We start from the raw sequence: 25,144 nt of genomic DNA on the forward strand, positions 1-25,144 counted from the left end.
TGCAAGCTTTGCTCTTTAGATGCACATGCACTTTGCATTGCAATGTGTTTAATGTTCCTAATAAGTTGAAGTGGTAACTACTGATTGTGCTCTGTTATATTGGGAAGAGCAAGAACAAGAAGAGAAGAGTATTTTTGTGGTAAGTTACAGCAGAACTGTAAAAAGTGTTTCTTTTTGAAAAATAAATTTTATGAAGTTATCATTGGCTCTGTGTGCGTTCAATGTAGTATGAAGCCATATGCATGCAGCAACATGTATAAACACAGTTTAACCCCGCCCGAACGCTTTGAAAATAATAAGCGTTTATTAATAAAAGTTCAAGAATTGTTAACTGTTTGAAAAATGAATATCTAATTTAAAAGTTAAGGGTAAAGTAAAGTTATTGTTATAATTTTTCCAAAAGTAAGTAGCACCCAGCAACACCCAAATCATAAAGTCTCTGAACACCAGTAGATCAACTTCAGTTCCAGGTAACGGCCTGGCTGCATAGGTGTTTTCATGTGTAAACAGGATATGAGCTAGTTTCCCTTAGAAAGTCCTCTACAAAAGTATCTCTGCCTTCAGGCAGATAACTCTCATGTGCTTTATTGTAATGAAGTAAACCAAAGTAATCTAAAAGTAAAGTTTTTGAAAAGTTGTACTGTATTTTTTTTTTTTTTTTTCCATTTAACAATTTCTGAAGAAGGTAAGTAAGTTTTTATTTGCTATTTTCTAATGCAGGCATTTTTACTTTCAGTAGATGTGCATAAATACATTCAGTATCTGTGATAGTGAAATGCAAAGTATTGGAAGTGGCATATATTTAGGGTACGTGAAACTGTTTTCTAAAATATATTAATTTTTGTAATTATTCGTAAATGTCATTGTGTTTAAATTATGTTTTACTTATCTTGCTACAGCTGCATTTTACATTTTTTCTGTAATTCTCCAGTTTTTGTAATATTTAAAAATCATTCAAATAAGAAATTTGCAGCTGTGCTTTACTGTTTTGAGATTCTTTTGTGATTTTAGAACATTTCAAATTCATTCAGGTAAGAAATTAGATCTGGATGTGACATTTATTTTAACTTCTACCATCTGCTGAATTTGAACATTATCCTACATTCCCTTTGATTCACATTATAAATATTAGCAGAGATCAAAAGGTTATGCAAATCCAAAGCATATGCTTAGAAATACAAGGGGAAGTTGTCAGTAACTTTACGAGATGAGTGTTTTTTTTTTTTTTTTTCCTTGGTGATTATTTTCTCCAATCTAGCTAAATGCATTTGTAAAGTAAGTGATGGTGTTCTGGGGAGCTGCATCAAAATTAAGTCTTTTCTGTCCAAAATGGAAGTTAGACCCCTTCTATTGTTGCTTACATAAAAACAAAAGCAAGGCATCTTTTTTAAAGACATATGTAATCTAATAGTGTTATACTAATTAAAGTGCTGGTTACATGACTGTTGCCAGCTTTTTGTTGAAAAGTAACTAATCTTTTAAATTGTGTATTTTCTCTTTAGATGCAAACTATTAATAGTGATTAAAGTTTGCTAATTTGAATTTTTGCTTTATGTAAGTCTGATTTTAATCAACTTGATAACTTGCCAGCATTTCCAAAATAATTCACTGACCATCAAATGAATAGAATCTTAACAATAATTGCAAGGTTAAGTTTGTAAAATGATGGAGTGTTTGAGAAATTTGAGAAATGATGGAGTGTCTGAGAAACAATTGTGGAGAATTTCATTTCATGAAGAACTCTTTACAAGGATCTAATACCTATTTATATCAAACAAAGACAACATTAAAAATCATCATGTAACCTTTTTTTTAATAAGTAGTAACATGACCTAGGATAAATCAGAAGTATTTATTAATTTTTCCCCTCTCTTTTTTAATTGATTTCACTGTATGACAAAATTGTTGCGCAGTGAATTCAATCATTCTAATTTTTGGTCTCCAAGGCTAGATTACAAAGAGACAAAATTGGTGTCCCCATTCTAGAAAGTGGTAAATTGCAAATATCCATGTACAATTTAGACAAATATTTCACTTCTAACATAATGCTGTAATAGATAAGCGTAGTTTTTTTTCTTGTTATGAAATGAGCAATTTAGTCGTCTGTTTCAATATTAGTAGAGCATCTAAAGATGTATTAGGGCCTACCAGTGGCTGAGTGGTAAAGTTGTTGAACCATGGTAATTTTGACCTGGGTTTGATTCCAGATGTTTTCATGGTTTTCTCCGTGTCTAACATGTATATGAGCTAGTTTTCCATAGAAAGTGCTTCACAAAGGCATCCCTGTCCTTAGGCACATAGCCCTTGTGTGCTTTGCTATAATTAAATAAACCAAACAAACATGTATTAGGATTTTTACAGATATAAAATGAATTTTTTTAATGTTAATCATAACTATTTTTTTCATAATTATATTTGTAACTGTTAATGTTAATTAATTTGCTATTACACACAAATAAAATTCATGGGTACTCTTCTGTTATTGGCACCAGATTCAGAAATATATATATGTATGCATGGGTGTATGTTTGTATGTGTCCGTATATATACACATGTAATATATGCAAATACATACACATGTACATACTTACGTACATGCATACATACATTTCTGAATCTGGTCCCAATAACAAAGGAGTACCAACTCATGTTTTTGTCTTTGTTACTGATGCATGTAATAAAACAAGATTTTTTTTTATTGTTATACTATTTGTAACTAACTAGACTGTTTGAAGAAAATTATAAGGTTTGTCTTGTTCTATTCAGTAACTCTTATCATTAATATATTGTTACTACATATATTTTTTTCAAATCTTATATTTTTGTACAATATTCAGGGCTTCTGTATTTGATCATTCTTGTCAACCTGATGCAGAAGTAGTTTTTGATGGTACAAATTTAAGTGTAAGAGCAGTACGTGACATTCCTCAAAGTAATATTAGCCAGGTAATTAATACTTAATTTATATATTTATTTTTCTAATTTAGCTAATTTTAAACTAAAGTAGCTACTATTTAATGCTTAACATTTTAAAATTAACTATTTTATCTTAAGATTTTTATTAGTTACATTGAACAGCTGCAGTTAACAAAGGACAGGCAAGAACAACTGAGTGAACAATACTACTTTGATTGCCAATGCAGTCGTTGCACCTCAGCCTATTATGTAAGTCTTTGCTACACATGTTTATTTTATTATGTATTACATGTTAAATATATCTGTTTTTGTGATTGAATCTGATGTCTATTATTTAAAAAAATTCTTAACTAGATAAGTGCTAAAAGTTTCTGCTTGCAAGTTTTCCTTGCATGCTTACTGTATAAATTAGAATTTCTCACATTTTTTTTTTCAAGTAGGGATCATTTTTATAAATTAGAATGCTCTGCAGATCACCTTACTCTGGTCCCCTTTAACAATAATTTTTTTAGCATAATTTAATACATATGCATTTAAATATTTAAAATACATTTAATTCATTTAACTTTATATTGGTATTAAGTTAATAGAAGAAAATTTATATTTGTTTTTAAAAATTTAAGGTAATTAGAATTTAGATAATCTTTATCTTATTAACTAAAAATTAAATAAATGTTTGTACTACATCAGTGATATGGATGAGCTTATTGATGCCAGATGTATGTTGGCAAGAAGCACCACAGTCATAATGCTTTTAAAACCCTCTTTTGTTATTAAACTAGAGGGAGATGTCAACAAGTAGGATTAATCAATAAATTTCATAAAAAATAGGATAATAATAAATTTCATAAAATGTCAGTCTCGGGATAAAAAGTGATAGAGGATTACCATGTATGATTTCTGAAGGTACTACAAAGGTTGGTTTGAAGGACAGTTTACGGTTTGCAGGCCACACATTGGGAAATACTGATGTAAATCATTAGGCTGTTGTGTAATAAAAGTGTATATATCACAAATATGTGTAAATAAATAAGTTTATTAAAAACACTGTAGAATAGTGCTTTAATGTCAATAGCACTGTAGTGCCCAACACTGTCCAACAGATAAAGCTTCTGAACATTGTTTCCTTGGTTTGGTTTCAGTAAATGTAAAAGATGGCTATATGAGTTTTTTCCTTGTATAACCGAATATGCTATGTAAGGAAGGGTTTTGGGCTCTTGTATAACTTGCATATATAAAGAGGTATTCTGAAAGGTCAAAGTTCATAGATATAATGTTGGAGGAAAAATTGCAATTTTGTAATAATTTAATTTCATTGTAAGTTGAATTGGATGTATGACTAGACAAGTTAGGCCATCTTTAATGTACAATGGATTTATCTTAAGAACTTGCACAGATAGCAAGAAAGTTCACAACGTTAAAAAATGCTTTAATAGAATGCCATTATGAAGGCCACGAAGTTCTAGAGATGAAAATGATAGTTAATAAAAATGTGTAGCTAGTAAATAAGGGAATCTAGTATCATACCATTAATTAATTAATTAATTAATTTTATGAAACATGAATATTAATATTTCTTGTGAATAAAGTACTGAAGATTATTGTCACAGTATTACTAATCCATTAGAATAATTAATAATCATATTTTTTGATGTTTATGAGAGACTATCATCATTTGGAAATATTTTAATCTGTAATGTAATAATATATGTATGTTCAAAACTTTTTGTTATTAAAAACGTGAAGTCATCAAGACTACCAGTCAATTAACATTTATGTTTATTGTACCTTAATCTCTGTTGTTTTCCTGTGTTTAAGCTTATTACAGCGAGATAAATGGCTCTCCTTTTTTGCTTACATCTTTGTAATACCTAGAAGACTTTAACCATATTCCTTAGGGTGTCAGAAATACTGTATCTTTTAGTCCATTAAGGAGTATTTTCTTAAATACGGTGTGTTTGTGAATAGTACCATTCATTTTTAATATGAAGTTTGAGATATGTATTTTATTTTATGTGTTACTTAAAAATATAAACATGCATCTTCTGAATAATTTAAAAATTATTCTAAAAAGTAATATTTTTGTATAATTATTCCTCTTTGATGATATTATTAGCCTATTGGCAGCTGAGTTGATCAAATGGCTGACTCAATTCCAATTTAATAGATTTTGCGGCATGCAGTTTTGTCATTTTCCACAGAAAGTCCTGCAATAAAGCATGTTTTCTTATACGTTTAAAAAAAAAAAAAAATTTTTTTTATTTTTAATCTGAGAAGGTATTGAACTTCTTGTTTAGAGTCTTTATTTTTAACAATGTGAAATAGCCATTTCACAGCTTCAGATTTGATATTTTTATCTCTACCAATATTTATTGCTTTTGCTTATGCTTATATATATATGTTAAATGAACCAGATTCTTTTGATCATTTTAGGACAAATTAATGATAAAAATGGCAGAGGATGCAGTAAATGCTAAAGAGCTGTTAGAAAAGTCTAATCAAGAACTAAAAAGGATAAAACAAATGAAGAAAGATAATGGTAATAATTGCATATGAAGTATTTTTACTGATTACATTAAAAACAATTGTTGTTCAGTTGTTAAATAAAGTTTCTGTTTTGAGATTTGTGAAGGTTATATTATGAGTGTTAATTCTTAAAATAATATTTTATGTGTACTGCCAACTATAAAGTTATTATATTTTTATTCGAAGCAATCCAGATCATATTGCATTCTTCTTCCGAACATACAAGTCCACTCTGTTGCATTCATTATTGAAAGTTTTCTTGTATTATTCTGTAGGAGCTTCTAAAATAAACTGTAAAGTTCATTTATTATTTTCACGTTATCATCCTTTTTAAATCATTTACACCAAGAAAGCATGTTCATTAACAGCTGCATGTCTTCTTAAATACTTATATATTCATTAAGTTAAATTTTATTAAAGTGTATTAATTTTTTATAGCATTAAAATAAATAATGATTTTTAGCCTCATAGTTAATATGTAGTTAATATGCTGGACGGAGGTTTTCTTGCAAGATTTAACATAATTCAAAGCACCATTGTTGAATAAATTTCATATATAATTTATGGTGCAGGAAATTCAGTACTTGATACATTTATTCAATAATTTTCCTCATCTCACTGTGGAAGAAAACTTTCTGAACTTGCTTTTAAATAATGAGATTTACTCTTAACAAGTTCTTATTAATTACTTTTTTAATATACCATTCGTAGAGGAGAAAATTATTTTGTAATAGTTTTCATTTTTATAATTAAATTTACTAGTGTCCTTTAAAGTTATCAAATATACTTTCTGACTTTAAAAAGAGAAATTAAAATACTTTTCTTAATTAAAAGATTATACTATTCTGCTTGATTAAGTGTTTATCCCCAATTCAGTTGCAGTTAATAGTTTTATATATTTAAGTTGAATTTTTTATTGTATTGGCATAGAGTGCGGGAAAAATATTGTTACGTGCATGCAGGTTCATAATAGGTTGAATGCACAAGTCTGATGAAAGGTTAATAAAATTTATTCTTATCACTAGAAATAGAACAAAATGCTGAAATTTTTCCTCACAGATATTCGTACAATGGCATAATATCACACGTTAGTAATATTTTAAACTACTAAAACATTAAATAGAACCCAATTAAAAGGGCAGAGAAAGCTAATTCAATCTCACCATGAATTGACTACAATCAACAACGAACACTAGGTAAACAACTGAACTGAGATGTTTTTGTCCTGCCTTTCTTTAAGCTTTTTAATCAGTCATGAGAAGCATCTCGTAATTTATATTAAATTGAAATAATGCAATTATGTGTTAGCTGTAATTGTAATTCTACTATTTTGCTTTCCAGAAACCTTGAGAAATTATGAGAAACTTCTCATGACTGATTAAAAAGCTTAAAAAAAGCCAAGAAAAAACATCTCTAGTTCAATTGTTTACCTAGTTCTTGTTGATTGTAGCGAATTCACGGTGACATTCAATTAGCTTTCTCTGGACTATATGCGTGTTTAATGCACGCGTCCGCTACGCATGTACGTAAAGCGTTTACCCATGCACACTTCCAATAGTGAAGGAAGTGACAAAGACGAAACGAAAACGAAAAAATTTCGATTGACAAGTTAGTCGGTATTCTCGACATGGCAATTACAGGATTTGAACAGTGGAACTTTGTAACTGAACAAGAAATTATGTCTGTTTATAGAATTAAGGAGAAAGTAGTAGCACAAAAAATGAAGCAACTTACATTGAAAAAAAAATGCTTAATAAAGTAAACAAATAAATATTAAGCTTTTTTTTTTTTTTTGTAAATTTTGGTACACTTTAGATCATAATTGCTCTTTATTTCATAAATTGCGGTTTCATATTTTTAATTGTATAATTTCTGCATGCCATCGTACCAGATTTAAATTGATGATCTATAATCTGGAAAAACCCCTAATCCGGAATCGCCACAGTCCCGACGAGTCCGGATTATGGACTTTGTACTGTATTGCACGAATATCTGTGAGGAAAAATTTCAGCATTTTGTTTTATTTCTTGTGATAAGGATAAATTTGATTAACTTTTCATCAGACTTGTGCATTCAATCTATTACAAACCTGTATGCAAGCAACACTTTTTTTGTAGTTGGGTATTTCTCTTCCACCCTAGTATGATTTCGGCAGCTTTCAGAGCAGGGTCTTTCAGACAAGACGTCTGTGTTTCCAGGTTTCTTTTTGATGATGGATAGGTGTGTTCTCTGATGCTGATAGCAGTCTGTTGTTTTTGAAGTCCAAGGGAAAATTGTATTTTCTTGAAAAGTCCAATCCGAGTACGCAAGGATCTGTAATATCTGGATCTGTATGTACACATATGCTGTGTAATAGTAGACGGCACTTCTAAACTTGATGTTCACGTTTAACATCTGGAGGTTAATGCAGGATGGTGTCCAAATGAGATTATCTTTAAAGTGTTGAGCTAAATCTTTCTGAATGATTGTAACATAAGCTCCTGTGTCAATGATCATATTGCAAGGAATTCTATTGATATGCTCGTTGATGATTAGTCCATTACTGTTGCCACTCAATGCAGAAATCTTGAGCGCTTTAAAACGGGGTTTTTCACTATTGTTCAAACTCCGCTCTGCGATTTGGTCATTAAGTTCTTTCCTGCATTGTTGCTGGAAAATGGTCTTATTTTTCATGTTCTGCAGTTCCTTCATATGTGCCTTCAGCTCTGCAGTTCCAGCTTTTAGTTCCTTTTCACTCCTTTTCCATCTGGCATTTAATTGTCTGTTTATATTGTCTGTCTCACTTTTCGGTTGTTGGGTGTTCAGCAGTTCCTTCATATGTGGCCTTCAGTACCGCAGTTCCAGCACTTTAGGGTCGGTTTCTTGTGACTAATATTCCATCTCAAGGCATTGAGTTGTCTAGTTAAATAGTCTGTCTTATTTTTTGTGTCCTGAGTATTCTGCACTTCTTTCATATGTGACCTTCAATGCGACATTTCCAACACTTTACAGTCAGTTTCTTCTCACTCCTACTCCATATCAAAGCAATGGCTTGTCTGGATAAATCATCTAAATGAGCCATCAATTGATCCACCGGCTTGTTAACTCACACAGCTCTGACTGGGTAGCAATCTTCACGAGTTCCTTCCTGGGCTGCCTCAAATTTCATGACGTACTCTAGAACGCTTTTCAAGTCCTTGACATCCACCATTCGCAGAGCTTTCTGTATTTCAGGATCTCGGATGCCGTTGCTGAAGTATTGCAGCCGCGGCAAGTTCCTGGAGTGTTTCAGTGGGCTTCTGCTGGTGGGATTTTAATTGAAGCTTGCTGTAGTCTTTTAAACACTTCTCACCAAAGCGTAGCTCCAGTGCGCCGGATAGAGCTTCAAAGGTCTAGTCTCTGGTTTTCTGGAAGAGTTTGAAGAATATCTACAGTGTCTGCTCTTAGAGAAGCAGTGAGATGACAGGCCTTAACTTGGGAATCCATTTGCATCTGCCAGTATGGAAAATTGTATCTTATACACTTTCCAGGAAATCTTCCCATCATATGTGGATAGCTTCAGAGAGGGACGAGCAGGTATGGGTAAAAATTTGAAACCATCAGAATTACTCCCTGCTGTCGCTACAAACTTCTTTAAACTATCATTTTCTTTCGCAATTGCTGAAACCTTGTCATCAATTTGTTGTTCTATTTGTTGTTAGATGGCAGAAACTCTTCTATTTGTTATTTAACAGAAGAAACTCTTTCTTCAATGTGTCCAACTCTGTTTTCAACAGCATTTATTCTGCCTTCCATACCCTCAAATTTGTTTTCTCTTATGCAGGTAATTTCTCTTTTCATTTCACCTTGACCTGCTTTCATATTGTTTTTAACAGATACTTGACCAAGCTCAATCGTTTCTTAAAACACTTTCATCTCTTCTTTGATGGTTTCTTGGCCAGCCTTCATCTCCTCTTTAAAGGAAGCAAAGGCTGTAATCAGCCGTCTTAACTGCTCCTCCATCACTCTTGTTATTGGCATTCAAATCCCACTTCTGACACCAAAAAGTGTTGTGTGCGTATGGGTTCATAATAGATTGAATGCAGAATTTTGATGCAATGTTACCAAAATTTATTCTTATCACAAGAAATAAAACAAAATGCTGAAATTTGTCTGCACAGATATTACGCAGTAGTTATATTTTGAAATACTAAAATAATAAATAGAACACAGCTCAAAGTGCAAAGAAAGCTAATCCGAATTCGCTACGATCAACGAGAACTAGGTAAACAACTGAACTGAGATGCTTTTCTCCGGCTTTTTAATCAGTCATAAGAAGCTTCTTCTAATTTCTCAAGGTTTCAAGAAAGCAAAAGAGTAGAATTACAGTTGCAGCTAACACACAATTACATTATTTGAATTTAATAGAAATTACGAGATATCTATTTATTAAATTTGCATGCACCTGTATTTTTGCTTTTTCAACATAGCTTTCTTTTGACACTCATCACGTGCTGCATTTCACGGGAAAATAAAACAATTTTAATTACAATTCTACTAAAAATAGCTAAATAAATACAAAATCCCTAACAATATAACTGTTAGGAAGGGTATTCTATATAGTTTATATTGTTATACTCCTATTTGAAAGAATGACCCATTCAGTTCATACATATACTCTTTCAAACTGAATATGGAGTGGCTGAAATTTATTTCTTATAAAATTCTGCGAAAAAGTAAAAGTTAGATCTAGGGGCACTAACTTTTGATTTACTTTTGTTCCATTTTATTTAATGAATTTTATGTTATTACCTTTGAATTATCATGGATGGACTCAAATGTAGAACCGATAGGTTAACAGATTTGACAAGTATTAATTCAAGACCTGCAGTTATCAATCATCACTATCAGAAACCCTTGCTGTAACTGTAGCATTTAATATATGTTATTAATTCATCATATGATTTTTAATTTGAAATAATGCAATTTTTTTCAGTTATTTTACATGCTATTTTTGCATTATCTTATATATATATGTAATAATAAAATTCCATAGTCAAGAATACACTTAAAATTCTAACTGTATGTTCTTTTCATTTTTAATGGCGACGGTCTCTATTTTGAAAATACGTGGAATTAAATCCACAGCCCCATAGTCAAGTTGTTTTTCCCACCTTTTCTACACATACAGTTATAGAATATTCTGGAAATATTTAAAGCGAACTGGATTGGCTGACGAGGCTGACGTCATTTCTTGGAAGCTCCGCCTTTCCAGAGGCTATAAAAGGACTCGCAAAAGAATATCGGGGCTTTTTCTTAAATGTCACGATGCAGTAAACTTCATACAAAAAGTTATTTGTAATTCTTTTTATTTACTGATCAGATTTATTATTGATCAGATTTTTGTAATTGCTATTTCCCCTGAATTATAATAAATGGATCCTGTTTTTTAAACTTATCATCTGATAATTTAAGCTATGACTACATCTATGAATCTTCAACAGTCTATTTATTCTGGACAAAAGCTGGTACATCACATATATATATATATAGTCAAAAGTCGTTAATCTGGGCACCTATAATCTGGAATGATCTATAATCCAGACCTCAAAGCTACAAACTTTCTGGGCACACTTCAAAGCAAAATGCGTTCATGCATGCGCATAGGCATTTACACATGCGCGTAATACCTTTTTGCATGCACATATGCGTGTGTGCATGCACATAATACGTTTACATGTGCGCGTTTAATGTATAACGTATGGTATAAGCTAAGCTAAAATTATCTAATTATCTATTTCAGTTAATGTTGCAGATTGCGTTGTTCCTTAATCTTCGAATTGGATCTAGCTTATTATTTTTTGCAGAGTGTTTGAGCAATTTTATAAAAGTAAGTTTGAACTTTCGATTATGTCAAATAGAATTTCCGATTCTGGAGCTGCCAAAGGATCTATCTACAAAGCGAAAGCTTGTTTCGATGTCCATCAAGCAAAAAGTGGAATTGCTGCAAAAAATGGATAAAGGCATATCCTTTGTTTCTCTAACCATTCCGAAATCTGTTTATCAATTTCACGCTGCTCTGCAAGGGGGGGGGAATCGCGGGGCGCAATGAACTGGAAATTAATCTGTCAGCACTATCCTTATCTTCAGGGCAGATGTTTTTATTTTATTCGGCTTATAATTGCTTACTAAATGTAGTATTTCTTCTCGATGTACTCTGTCTTTGATATGATTTAAATCAAATTCCTCATCATTATAAATATCACGAATACACATCAAATAGTTTTCTGGTTGCAATTTTCTAATTTCGACTATGCGTAATATATGCTTTACGCATGCGCGCGTTAAAAGAAATGTTTAATAAAGTAAACAAATAAATATTGAGCTCTTTTGTAAATTTTGATACCCTTTAGATCATAATTGCTCTTTATTTTATAAATTACAGTTTCATATTTTTAATTTTATAATTTCTGCATGCCATCTTACCAGATTTATATTGATGATCTATAATCTGGAAAAACCGATAATCCGGAATTGCCGAAGTCCCGATGAGTCCAGATTAAAGATTTTTGATTGTATATATAAATAAATAAATAAAAATCACTAAAAATACTTATTCATTATTTTCAGCAGGTTTGGCTAAGTGAATTAACTCTTTAGAAATAATAAAATCTATAACTGCTGAATTTTTTCAAACGTCATCTGGCCATTCATCAAGGAAATTTGCAATTAATTTTTTTTTATTCTTATAAATGCTGCTTTATATATTCTTTTAGTTGCTGCTGATAATTGAGGAAAACATAATGCAGTTTTGATTAATGTTGTTACACTAAAAAAGTTGATCTTTTTTCTTTGTTTCTTCTTTTAGTAATTGCCATTCTCTATTGAGATCTTTGTAACTGTTTACTTCATTAAAATTATGATTATTAAAATTGTGAAGATTAAAATCATGTGGTATTCTACTGCAAAATAATTTAATCTGCACATTTCAGGATTTCAGCATTGTTAAACATTTTCAGTTGAAAATTTGGCTGTGGAACTCAACATAGGAAGGCAGACATTTTACTTCTAACAGTCTTTTAATTTCATCCTTTTCCATTCTCTTCCTAGATGTACATTATTTATGTCAAAATTGACGAATTATGAGTAGATTTATCAATTAGTGAATTTTTAACATATTAAGATTTCGTAAAATATTTCAGGATTATTCAGATTTGATTTTTTATTGATAATATTAGAAGATCTGCCTTGTTTTGTTAATTTAAATTAGAATTTACAGCTATGTGTAAGATGGAATTCTTAAAAAAAAAATATTTATCTCTATTAAATTTTGCTATTTGAAAAATGAAATTCTAAAAAGAAAATATATCTTAATGATTAAGGGATTTTTTTATCATGGATAAAATTGATTTGGTTTATTTATTGCCATCTTCTACTGCACTCATGGTAAGCATGAATTCATATACATATGTAAGTTTGGTATAGTTAATCAAGAGGAAGCAAGTGCTAAATATGTTGGTGGATGCAGAGTCGTAGCTAGGGTTTTCAGCGCCCAGGGACAACTGAAGATTTCGCGCCCCCTACTGCTTGCCAAGGATGGAAAATATTTAATTCTAAAATGACGTAACATCAGTTTGGCGCCCCTTAGATCCTGCGCCCGGGGACAGATGCCCTCTCTGGCCCCCCCTCTAGCTACGCCCCTGGGTGGATGTCTAGAACATAAAAAAAAAAAATTTACAGTGTACAAAGTCTAATACAAAAGTATTATTGATGGTAATTTTCTGGATGAATGCATCTGACCTGTAAAATGTCATCAAATAATTTTATTTTGAATTTGTTTCATGGTCAGAAAATTTAGAGAAATTAGAAGTGACATGAAACATATTTATGCAGGATATCATTATTATTATTATTTTTTTTTTGGTTGATACAATTAAAAAAAATCGTAACTGAAATAAATGAGTTGTTAAGTAATATACAAAAAATAGTGAATTAAAACTTTCCTTTTCATAAATGATCCCAGCTAGAAACATTAGTGAGTAAACAGTTAAAGTTTCAATTTATTTAAATTTCATTATTGCCATTTTTCTATTGAAATTTATATAATTTCAGCTATTTTACTTTATTTGTGTTTTTGTTTTTTCCAAAGTTAGTGCTTCACAGGTTTATTCTGCTTGTATGCAAGAACTTGTGAACCAAGATAAAATACTTGCTGATACACATATATGCAGAATCAAGATCTTGGAGATAGCTTTTGATGCCTGTATAGAAAACAACCAATGGGCGGATGCTATCACATTAGGAAATCAACTCACTGAACCATACAAGTAATTTCCATTTATATTTAATACAGTTTTCCCTTTTCATATTGTATTTCAATGCAGTTTCATCATAGTAAATGTGTTTTTCAAACACAAGGCTATCGACTATATATGCATTGTAAAAGTTTTTCAACTTTTTTTAACATTGTGTAATTTTAACTCATTTTTATTTCTTTGTATGAAGTAAAGGAAGTATTATAATCGTGTAAAATTTCATGTATTATATTTTCATAAAAATATCCGTTTTGACCACTCTTAAATGCAATTGACTGATGCTTTTGCATGACATCTGCACATAAGAATAGAATAAAGAATGTTTTTTTTTTTTTTTTTTTTTTTTTTTTTTTTTTTTCCCCCAAAACAGATGACAAAAATGAGTAGCCTCAAAATTTTGAAATTTTATATGTAATACTGCTATTGGCTGCACCAAACATATGTATTTGTGTTACCTGGCTCGGTGAACTCAGTTGTTTTATTCTTATATGTTGGTAAATTGTCCAATTTTTGCTTTAAAAGCAATTGAATTATGTTGTTCTTATGTTCTGGTTAAGGCTTTTAGGCCTTTAGTTTATCTGCATGTAATAGTTGTAGAATTATCAACAATTTAAAAGTTGTTTAAGTGATATTTAGCTTAACAAAGCCACCATATGTTTACTTTGAAACTCTTAGTAGAATAGAGAATTAAATCAGTGTATGTACCAATTTCAGTGTCTTTTTGTCAAGTGGAACTGAAAGTAAACTTTCAGTTTTGTGTACTGAAAGGTCTGTCTTACACCCCACTGGCCAAAATGCTTGTTTGTGCGTTGAAACACCAATTGTAAAAATTGCTTTTTCTCATTGTTTTAAACTGTATTTGGTGTTTTAGGTTTTTCTGTATTTTACAATTTCTGTATTTTACAATTTTTAATGAAGATTTCTTGAGTTTTTATGTATTTTTGTCTTGCTAAGAAGTGAGAACTGAATTAATTGTATGAGAAATATATTTTTAATGAAATTCAAAGAAAAAAGTTTAATTGAAATGCAGCAAAGAATGTATATAGTGAATAGGCCATATAAGGAATTCGTGGTATCCGCATCAGATTTTTAAATTTAACAGTTACTGAGAAGCTCTGTTATTGTGGGTGTCTCGCTTGTCTGGCGTAATCAGAACAAAACCCACAAATTTTTATATTGGTAAGGAGTGCAAGATTGCATTAGTCAATAGCATGAGTCTGGAGCACCACATAGGTGACAGTATGACTTTATCTCATTCCACTCCAATTTTGAAGAACACCCTGGGGAGTGCATCTGATGGTCTTCCACTCCTCTTGTCCTGCAACAAGCAATTCACAAGGACTTTTAGCTCATTGTATATTTTGAGTGCCTCCATGCTGCACAGAGACTGTACATTCACTAGCAGTCATACCTTCTCTGGGATTCAAATCTGGACTTTTTGGTACGATAGTCAGCATTACTGGGTATCTTCTCTGGGTGGCATTACTAAGAAATAATTCTTCAAAAGGTTTACTATAACTTTGAATATCATCCAAATAAAATGTGTTTTATCATGTTAATGACAGTGGAGAAAGGTATTTTATTCATATGGAAATCATTAAATTAAAAATAATTAGTAGATATAAGTTAGAGTTAAATAATTATAGGTATTTGCAATTGCCACCTAAATTGTTACAAGCACAAAATAAAGTATGAGTGTGCTATCAAGAATTAAAAGTTTTTGACCATTGGCTATATATATTCTGTTATGAAGAACTATTGCCTCTGTATACTGAACTTATGTTTTTATTTCATTTAATTTTCACAACCTTTTAATGCCATCCACCAATCTATAGACATAGGTAAGGGAGCAAAGGTCTTAGGACTTATCCTTAGTGCTGGAATTGGCCTTTAGCAAGGAAAATTCCCCATAAATCTATAAATCATTTAGATGAAGCATCAGTAAGTTAATAAGAGTAAGTCAAGTTACGTTACAATCAAATTTTGACATAAATTTTGAATAAAACTTTCGCGACACAAGTCTCTGTTCTTCACCAGCAAAAAAAAAAAAAAAAAAAAAAAAAAGTTTTGGCAAGAATTTTTTTATTCTTGCAGAAAAGGTATCTGATTGCTGACAAAATGGATAGAATTAATAATTCAAAATCTGTGCCAAAATAAAGCTGCCTTTTTACCTAATTTTGTACTTGCTTAGTAGTTGGGACAAGTACACAGTGTTTCAAAAAGAATATACGTATTACAAAGTGTTATTTTATCCAAACTATCGATCACTGCACCTTGGGTCGGCTATTGGCGAAACGAATACATAGTCTAGTTTATATTAATAGTCTCTAAGTTGTCAGTTGTCTTCTGTTTTGCGTGGTAACCGTCACATGTTTAAAATGGCTACTCTGCAGCAGAATTCATTATGTGTTCTCGAGTTTGCGAAGTGCAATTCCATGATTACAGTGCAAAGACGTTTCAAGTTGAGGTACCAAAGTGATCCTTCAAATCAGCAGAACATTTGCAGATGGTATCGTTGTTATGTTACGTACCTTTTATGAAGGACACCGTAACAGTATTAAATTATCCTAACAACCTAACCTAATGAAAAAGCATTGCGTTGTGTTTGAAAACCGAAAATACCCTCATGTTAACGACTGGTGAAAAGTCAGGTGTAAGACAAAATAAAACATACAAATAATTATTCCAATGAAACATGACATTTATTTATAAAGAGAAAATCATGTAAATTCAAAAATCATTAAAATGATACGGAGAAAAATCTTTAATAATAATTAAAAAAAAAGGATTTTTATGGATTTATACCCGGGTAAAATAAAATGAAAACAATAAAAAAACCCAACATAGGATATAAAATATAATTTGTTATTGCACTTATTTCTGTTTAGTTTAATATTTTTCAGAATCTATTATTCCTTCTTAATCAATTGCATAAATTGTTTCATGAGGGATATTTTCTAAAAACGTTTAGTAGGATGTAAAATCAATTACCAAATATATATATATAAAAAAAAAAAAAAAAAAAAAACCTTAACTAAATTTCTACGAGGATGAAGTAATATAATTCTTCAGTAACATTTCCTTACCAAGGGCACTAGAAGGTAATTTTCTCAATTTTCTGAGCCTTAACTAATAATTTAATTTGAACTAACTGTTTAAGTTTTCTCTAACAGTTCTTAAGATATAAATAATAATAAAAAAAATCCTTAATAATTGGCATTTAGAATTTGAAAGGGAACTATCACACATCTCTATAATTATTGCAGACTATTTTAATATTACTAAGCCTTATCTTTAACGAAACTTCATGGATATTCCTACAATAAATACACCGATACTCTTAAAAACTTAAATTCTACCTGTAATTCATTTAATCCATTTTACTTGGGAGAACAAGTTTAGTTACAACTTACATAACCTACACCTTAAAATAAAACTCAGTGAGCTCTTGAAGAGGATTTGAAAGAGTAAGAATTTTTCCATAATTTAATGAAATAGCAAAAATTAAAGTTGAATAAGGTTTCAAAACTTAGCTGTAGCAATCCATCAGGTTACAGAAGTTCCATCACCAGGGTTTCTGGGAAGAAGAAAGGATCAGCACACATTAAGGTGGAAAGCCACGAATTTTCCATTATTTAATTAGAGTCTATTTTTCAGGAAATGAAGGGGTGGCAGGAGATCAACTAGGTGTCATTATTAGCAGAATCAATCAGAAGATAAAGGAATGGCAGAAAGTCTCTAGGTGTCAGCAGCAGGCAGCATGGGGAAAGCCAGGAATTTTCCATTATTCTATTTTTCAGCAGATGAAGGGATGGCAGAGATCAACTAGGCGTCGATGGCAAGTAGAGTAGATACGGACATCTAGTTATTCAGGGATATGAAATAAAAGGGTTAAATAACATCACGACAATTTAAGCAGGAAGCACCCTGAAGGCATCTTACTCCTTTGCAAAAATGGCATACTGGATTCTTGGTAGAAGGAATACTCTTTTGTCGAGTAACTAAGCATCTCAAGCAGACTGCAGCGGCAGCGCCAAACAGGCGATACGGACTTAAAAACTGTACAGAAAAGCGCCAATTGGCGAAACAGTAAACCCGTTTGGCAAACCTACAGGCTGACGGACAGTGAAGTGTTTTCCCCGGCAGTCAAGCGGAACTACTTCAACAAATGTGTGCGTCTCTGTTTTCGCCGAGATATGTAATCTTGTGTACTCGCATCTGTACTGTGCTCTGAATTTCTTAAGCCGTTATAATGTACCCGGCAACTGTTACTTTTCCTTATTAAATTTGATTATTAATTGTAACATGTCTATCTTAACTAAGATTTTGGCTTTCCTAGTTAATGTTAGGGATATTTTCGTATGCACGTGTTACTCACACGTACATCATTGGTGACCCTGTCCCTCGCTCCTTCTGTTTCGATCCCTAATGGCTATCTGTCTCAATCTTTGTTTAAAAACTAAAAATATGCCTTATTTTGATGCCAATGCTCTTCCTTATGACTGATAAAGGCTCAATCCTATTTATTTCCTCCTCATTTTATCGTACGGATTACACGTGGTTTATCACACTTAAGGAGGATTTACAGGTATGTGGTCAAATTTTTTAATTATCTGTGATTGGTCTTAATTATGCTTTTGTGATATGTTTTGCTCTAAAATTATAGTTTTAATTTAATTATTGATTGTTTAAAATTGATCTTTGGGTAATATTTGTGCTCACATTTTTATTGAGATGTTGAATGTTTTCATTATTTTATTCTAAATTGATACTGTTTTGATAAGGTATAGTGCAAAACATTAAGTTTACGATTTACGATATATTTATAATTGGCAACCATGCCAGGATCGGAAGGCCAAACCAACGAGGAATCGAATATGGCGGTTCAGGAGCCACAAATCTCACACGTGGCAGTTAAAATTCCCCCTTTATGGAAAAAAAATGTTAAACTTTGGTTTATTCAAGTTGAAAGTAACTTTGCTTTAGCGAAGATTAGTAGCGATAGTACAAAATACAACCACGTGGTTTCTTCGATAGACCCTGAAACTCTTTCCGCAGTATCAGATATTTTATTTAATCCCCCAGCGACGGCTAAATATGATGCCCTTAAAGCTAGGTTAATAGTAGAATTCTCAGATTCGGAAAGCGAGCAAATACGCAGACTTATTTCTGAATTGCATTTAGGGGACGACAAACCATCTCACTTATTGAGAAAAATGAGAGAATTAGGTGGAAACCGTATAACTGACGAATTTTTAAAATCATTATGGCTGCAAAGGTTACCTTCCGAGGTGCATGCCATTTTATCAATAAGTTCGGAATCCTTAGACAATTTAGCAAAAATGGCTGATAAGATAGCTGAAGTGCGCACGCCAACGAACAACAGCGTGTTCGCGGTCCAGGCAGCTTCGGCGAGTTCCCCCAGAAACCCTAACGATTCTGGTGCCCCCCTCGAGGAGCTTAAGGCCTTAAGGAGTGAAATCTCTGCCCTAAGTAAACAAGTCGAGCGACTCTCCCGCGGAAAAACGAGGAATAATTTCCCCCGGGATCAACATAACACAGCACGTAGTTTTTCGCGTGGGCATTCCCGAGAGCGTGTGAACAATTATTGTTATTTTCATTCGCGATTCGGTAATAATGCACGAAAATGTCGAGCACCTTGTTCCTTTTCTCAGAACACTACGGCCCAGGAAAACTAGTAGCAGCGGCTGTCGATCGAAATTCATCGGCAGTCGCGCATTCATGTCGTTTACATGTTTACGATAACAGACTAAATTTAAACTTTTTGATTGATTCGGGCTCGGATGTTTCATGTGTGACACCGACTTCTAAGTTTAAGAAAATGCATCCTGATTCGCTTCAATTATTTGCCGCGAATAATTCCAGAATTTCTACGTATGGAACAAAATTGTTAACTGTGAATTTAGGACTTAGACGAAACTTTTCGTGGAAGTTTTTAATCGCCGATGTACCAGTGCCTATAATAGGAGCCGACTTTTTAAGGCATTTTGATCTTTTAATCGATTTAAAACGAGGTAGGCTTATCGATAATACTACGAAATTAACTCGTATTGGTTCTCTTTCCGATTCTAAAAATTATTTTTCGGTAAAGTTAATATCTGGTGATTCACCATATCACAGAATCTTGAAAGACTTTCCGGAAGTACTGAAGTTAAAATCCGATTCGGGTAGAGTAAAGCATAGTACGGTTCATTACATCGAAACAAACGGTCCTCCTGTGCACAGTAAACCGCGTAGGTTAAGCCCTAAGTTATACGAAGCAGTAAAAAAAGAATTTCAATTTATGATAGATCAAGGTATTTGTAGACCATCAAAATCAGCATGGTCATCACCTCTTCATGTAGTTTCTAAAAGTTCGGGCGACATACGGCCAGTAGGAGACTACCGAAAACTAAACGCGTGCACCGAACCCGACAGATACCCTATCCCGCATTTACAAGACTTTAATAATACGCTTAGCGGAAAGACAATTTTTTCAAAAATTGATATCGTTCGGGCATATCATCATATACCAGTCCATCCAGATCATATACCGAAAACTGCAGTTTGCACCCCATTTGGTCTTTTCGAATTTCCGTTTTTAAATTTCGGACTGTGCGGAGCAGCTCAAACCTTTCAAAGGTTTATGAACGAAATTCTTGGAGATCTAAAATTCGCCTACGTCTACTTAGATGATATTTTGATATTTAGTGATACGGAAGATGAGCATAAATCTCACCTACGTACTGTTTTTGAAAGATTAACTTCATATGGATTGACAATTAACGCTTCGAAATGTGTTTTCGGCGTTCCGGAAATATCTTTTTTAGGCCATATAATCAATAAAGATGGTACCAAGCCTCTGACGAACAAAGTGGAACCGATACTTAACTACCCACTTCCTAAAACGGTAAAAGATTTGCAGAGATTTTTAGGATTTTTAAATTTTTACCGTCGATTTTTACCCAACGTAGCCCAGAATCAAATACATTTAACTTCGTATTTAAAAGGGGCTAAGAAAAATGATAAGACAATCCTGAATTTGTCGGAGGAAGCGCGGAGTGAATTTCAAAAGTGCAAACAGCTAATCGCTAATGCTGTTCTTTTGGCACACCCGAAGAAAGATGCCCAGTTGGTTTTACAGGTTGATGCGTCAGACTTCGCAATCGGTGGAACGCTATCACAAATAGTTGATAGAAATTTACAGCCTCTCGCATTTTTCTCACGAAAGCTTTCGCAGGCGGAAAGGAACTATAGTGCGTATGATCGAGAGCTATTGGCAGCTTATGCTGCTATTAGGCATTTTAAGCATATGTTGGAAGCACGGAACTTTTCTTTAATCACCGATCACAAACCGCTCACGTATGCATTCCGACAGCGTTTGGATAAGTGTTCACCTCGTCAGGCTAGGCAGTTAGACTTTATCTCCCAATTCACCACTGAAATTCGCCATATAAAAGGTTCGGAGAATATCGCTGCCGACGTACTTTCGCGTATAGAAGCAATAAGCATGCCTAACCCTATCGACTATGAGGAAATCGCTAAAATGCAAGAAATCGACCCAGAATTACAAACATTGCTTAAAGAGTCAAAAGTTCTACATCTAAAAAAAGTTACCTTACCGAATTGTAGTTTACCGATATATTGTGATGTGTCAACAGGTAACGCCCGCCCTTACATTCCTCCGGCATTCCGTGAGAAAGTTTTTGCCACCTTGCACAATTTGTCTCACCCCGGCATTCGCGCATCAACAAAGTTAGTATGTTCACGGTTTGTTTGGTCTTCCATCCGCAAAGATTGCGCGAAATGGGCACGGCAGTGCATTCCGTGCCAGAAAGCAAAAGTAGGCAGGCATACTAGAACCCCGTTAATGAAGTTTCCAGACCAATCACAGAGGTTTGATCACGTCCACCTTGATCTTGTTGGTCCCCTACCTCCTTCTCAAAGTAATTATTACTGTCTAACTATGATAGATAGATTTACTAGATGGCCCGAAGCAGTACCCTTACCAGACATAACAGCACGCACAGTAGCACAGGTTTTCTATGACCACTGGATTACTCGATTTGGTTGTCCGACTGTTATTACTACCGACCAAGGGCGACAGTTTGAAAGCGGCTTATTTCGAGCCCTTTCCCAATTATTGGGAATCAAGAGGATCAGGACGTCTCCGTACCACCCACAGGCGAATGGACTGATCGAGGAATTCCACCGTCCTTTGAAAGCTGCCTTAAAAGCGCACGATACCAGTGACTGGGTTGCTGCCCTTCCAACAATGCTGATGGGTTTCCGCGCCGCTCTCAAAGAGGACATAGGTGCAACCACTTCTGAACTGGTGTATGGAAAGACTATCCGTCTCCCAGGAGAATTTTTCAATCCGACACCTCCGGATGCGTCCCCCAAACAGTTTGTGGAGGATTTAAAATCTCACTTTGCCAGTGTCCGCCCGACCACGACTTCTAGCCACGGCCAGCGAACATGTTTCATTCATCCACGCCTTCACAAGTCCACATATGTGTTTGTTCGACACGACGGAGTTAGAAAACCACTTCAAGCTCCTTATGATGGACCATTTAAGGTGCTAGAAAGACGAGATAAAACGTTTGATCTCGAAATAAAAGGGACTAAGCAAACGATCTCCATAGATAGACTGAAACCCGCTTTTGTAACCATGGACTCTTCTCAAGTTGCTTCCAAGAGTGTGAAAAGAACTTCGGACAATTGTATCACCCGTTCTGGACGATTAATCCGACCCCCGCATCGGTATGTCACATTTCGTTGACACTGCGGAGGGAGTATGCAGCGGCAGCGCCAAACAGGCGATACGGACTTAAAAACTGTACAGAAAAGCGCCAATTGGCGAAACAGTAAACCCGTTTGGCAAACCTACAGGCTGACTGACAGTGAAGTGTTTTCCCCGGCAGTCAAGCGGAACTACTTCAACAAATGTGTGCGTCTCTGTTTTCGCCGAGATATGTAATCTTGTGTACTCGCATCTGTACTGTGCTCTGAATTTCTTAAGCCGTTATAATGTACCCGGCAACTGTTACTTTTCCTTATTAAATTTGATTATTAATTGTAACATGTCTATCTTAACTAAGATTTTGGCTTTCCTAGTTAATGTTAGGGATATTTTCGTATGCACGTGTTACTCACACGTACATCAAGACTATTGAAGAGGTTGGTAGAAAATAAAATACACCCTTGACAAGAGCTCAGTGACAAAAATATTCTTAATGGTTGTTACAGAAATTGGTACAGACGGATGGTTCTTGGGCCACAAGACTACAGCAAGCCAGCCCCATTTAGAGTTACTCACACGGAGGCAAACGACAACCCAAAATGAGATGGCAAGAAGCAGAAGACCCAGAGAGACAAATCCAGAAAATGCAGCTGCTTGTAGATGTGACAGGACTGCCATATTGGCTAACACAAGCCCGAAAAGGTGAAAAAAAACCAGTTATTAAAACCACCACCTAACGCTATGCAAAATTTCTTCCTTTTTCAAGCGTTGAACTAAAAACGAACTTAATTCTTGCCAAATTCACGCCAAGCCTAGTGCCAAGCCTGGAGCAGGCCAAGATGACAAATCTAAAATTCTTCTCGCCAGAAATCACCTACAGCGTAGGCCAAGAACCAGAAATTCTGTTAAAAGAGAGCTTTTCCTAATGTTTTCCCCCCACTATTTTTTTAGACAATGGCACTAAATTTTCGTTAAATAAATTGATATAACTTAAAATCTGTTAAAGCTAGAATCTTAAAAGTGATCTCAAATTAAAGAGCTATTTTTTTTGGCTTCTATTGATATTAATTAACAAGAGTTAAACTTAAGATATATAAAATCAAGTTTATTACTTAGAAATTCATCCGATTCCATTGTGTGTTTCAGCGCGTTTACAAGTGATGAGTGAAAAGAACTTACCAAATCTTTTGTAACAAACTCCAATTAAAATTAACCAAATCAGTAGAAATATTAATTAAAATACACATTGTGTAGCATAAATTTAGAATATTAATTAATTAAATTTGTAATAAGCTGTAATTAAAATAATTAACTGAATTTGCTATACAACAGTTTATAAATACAGGATGTATGGCCGCTCTCGTGTTCCTGACGAAAATGTTGCACGAATTCAAACATCTTTCCAACATAGTCCTTCAAAATCAACTCGTCGTGCCAGTCGGGAGTTACAACTGCCTACAACAACAATTTGGAGTATTTTGAGACGTCGATTGATTATGAAGCTGTACAAGTTACATTTGTTACAGGCTCTGGCGTCCTGATGACAAATGCAAACATGTGGCATTTTGTAACGAGATTATTGATGCTATTGACAATGAAAACACTTTCACACAATGCATCGTGTTCAGTGATGAAGCGACTTTTCATGTTAGTGGTCATGTAAACAAACACAATGTTCAAATTTGGGATCTACAAGAACCCACATGCAGCCATTGAACATTTACGACAGTGCTCCACAACCGGTGTGCCATGAGTAGGATATAGGTGTGCCGTAATAAAATACATGTATTTGACATTTTGCAATTTTTTATCATGTATTTAATACACAATGACAATTTTTTTCCTTAATAATGTCTATTTTAAATGTTTTTATATATTTCACAGTTGTGTGGTTGTGTGTGTGATTGTAAGTGTGTCAGCATTTGAATTTTTTCGGCACTTCCTTGATAACTCGGAACTCAAAAATATATAACTTTTTTTAAGCGCAGGTATCACATTGATAATTATTATGATTGCATATAAATAAATATGTTATGGTTTTATAATTGTATATTTTTCAAATTAAAAACAAAAATTTATTGTAAATTTTGTGTATAAATCAATACATGTATACATTAGCTTTTGGTGTGCCACGAAATTCCAGAAAGATTTTTTGTGCGTCGCAGGTGAGAAAGGTTGCGGAGCACTGATTTACGAGATTCGCCCAAAATCAATGTGTTTTGTGCAATATCCCGATCATCTGTTTACGGCCCATTCTTCTTTGATGGAAACATGGTTAATGGTCAGCAGTATCTTACTATGTTATAAAACTGTTTGTTTACAAGGCTGCATGAAGACAACTTCATTTTTCAACAAGATGGGGTGCCCCTTACTGGTGTCACCAAGTGCTTGATTATCTGAGTGAAACTCTACAGAACCATTGGATTGGTCGTCAAGGAGCTAGTGACTTAGCATGTCTCAGCTGGCCTCTATGGTCACTGGATTTGACACCCTGTGACTTCTTCCTGTGGGGTCTCATTAAAGACAACATTTATATACCATACCACCTCTTTCACAGAACCTGGAAGAGGTGAAGAACCGGATCCATACTGTCATAACATCAGTGACGACGGACATGCTTGCCCGAGTATAGGAGGAATTTGAGTATCGACGTGATACTATTTGTGTTGGTGATGGAGGACATATT

At 33.5% G+C, this 25,144-nt stretch overlaps 1 protein-coding gene across 5 annotated transcripts in view; it reads left to right on the forward strand.

Moving 5' to 3' along the window:
• LOC118196812 (histone-lysine N-methyltransferase SMYD3-like) overlaps window positions 1-25,144 on the forward strand; it is a 61,155-nt gene that overhangs the window by 24,666 nt on the left and 11,345 nt on the right. For 4 of the 5 annotated variants that reach the window (XM_085824120.1, XM_085824122.1, XM_085824118.1 and 1 more), the window contains 5 exons: window positions 740-807; window positions 2,838-2,946; window positions 3,055-3,165; window positions 5,350-5,455; window positions 13,550-13,727. In XM_085824120.1, the coding sequence (XP_085680246.1) occupies window positions 740-807; window positions 2,838-2,946; window positions 3,055-3,165; window positions 5,350-5,455; window positions 13,550-13,727 (572 nt within the window). The remainder of the gene's footprint in view (window positions 1-739; window positions 808-2,837; window positions 2,947-3,054; window positions 3,166-5,349; window positions 5,456-13,549; window positions 13,728-25,144) is intronic. The other variant, XM_085824119.1, reaches the window with a different exon arrangement.

Source organism: Stegodyphus dumicola, chromosome 9, assembly GCF_044657685.1.
Source record: "Stegodyphus dumicola isolate Sdum_Otavi_A_Nest chromosome 9, ASM4465768v1".
NCBI lineage: Eukaryota > Metazoa > Arthropoda > Arachnida > Araneae > Eresidae > Stegodyphus > Stegodyphus dumicola.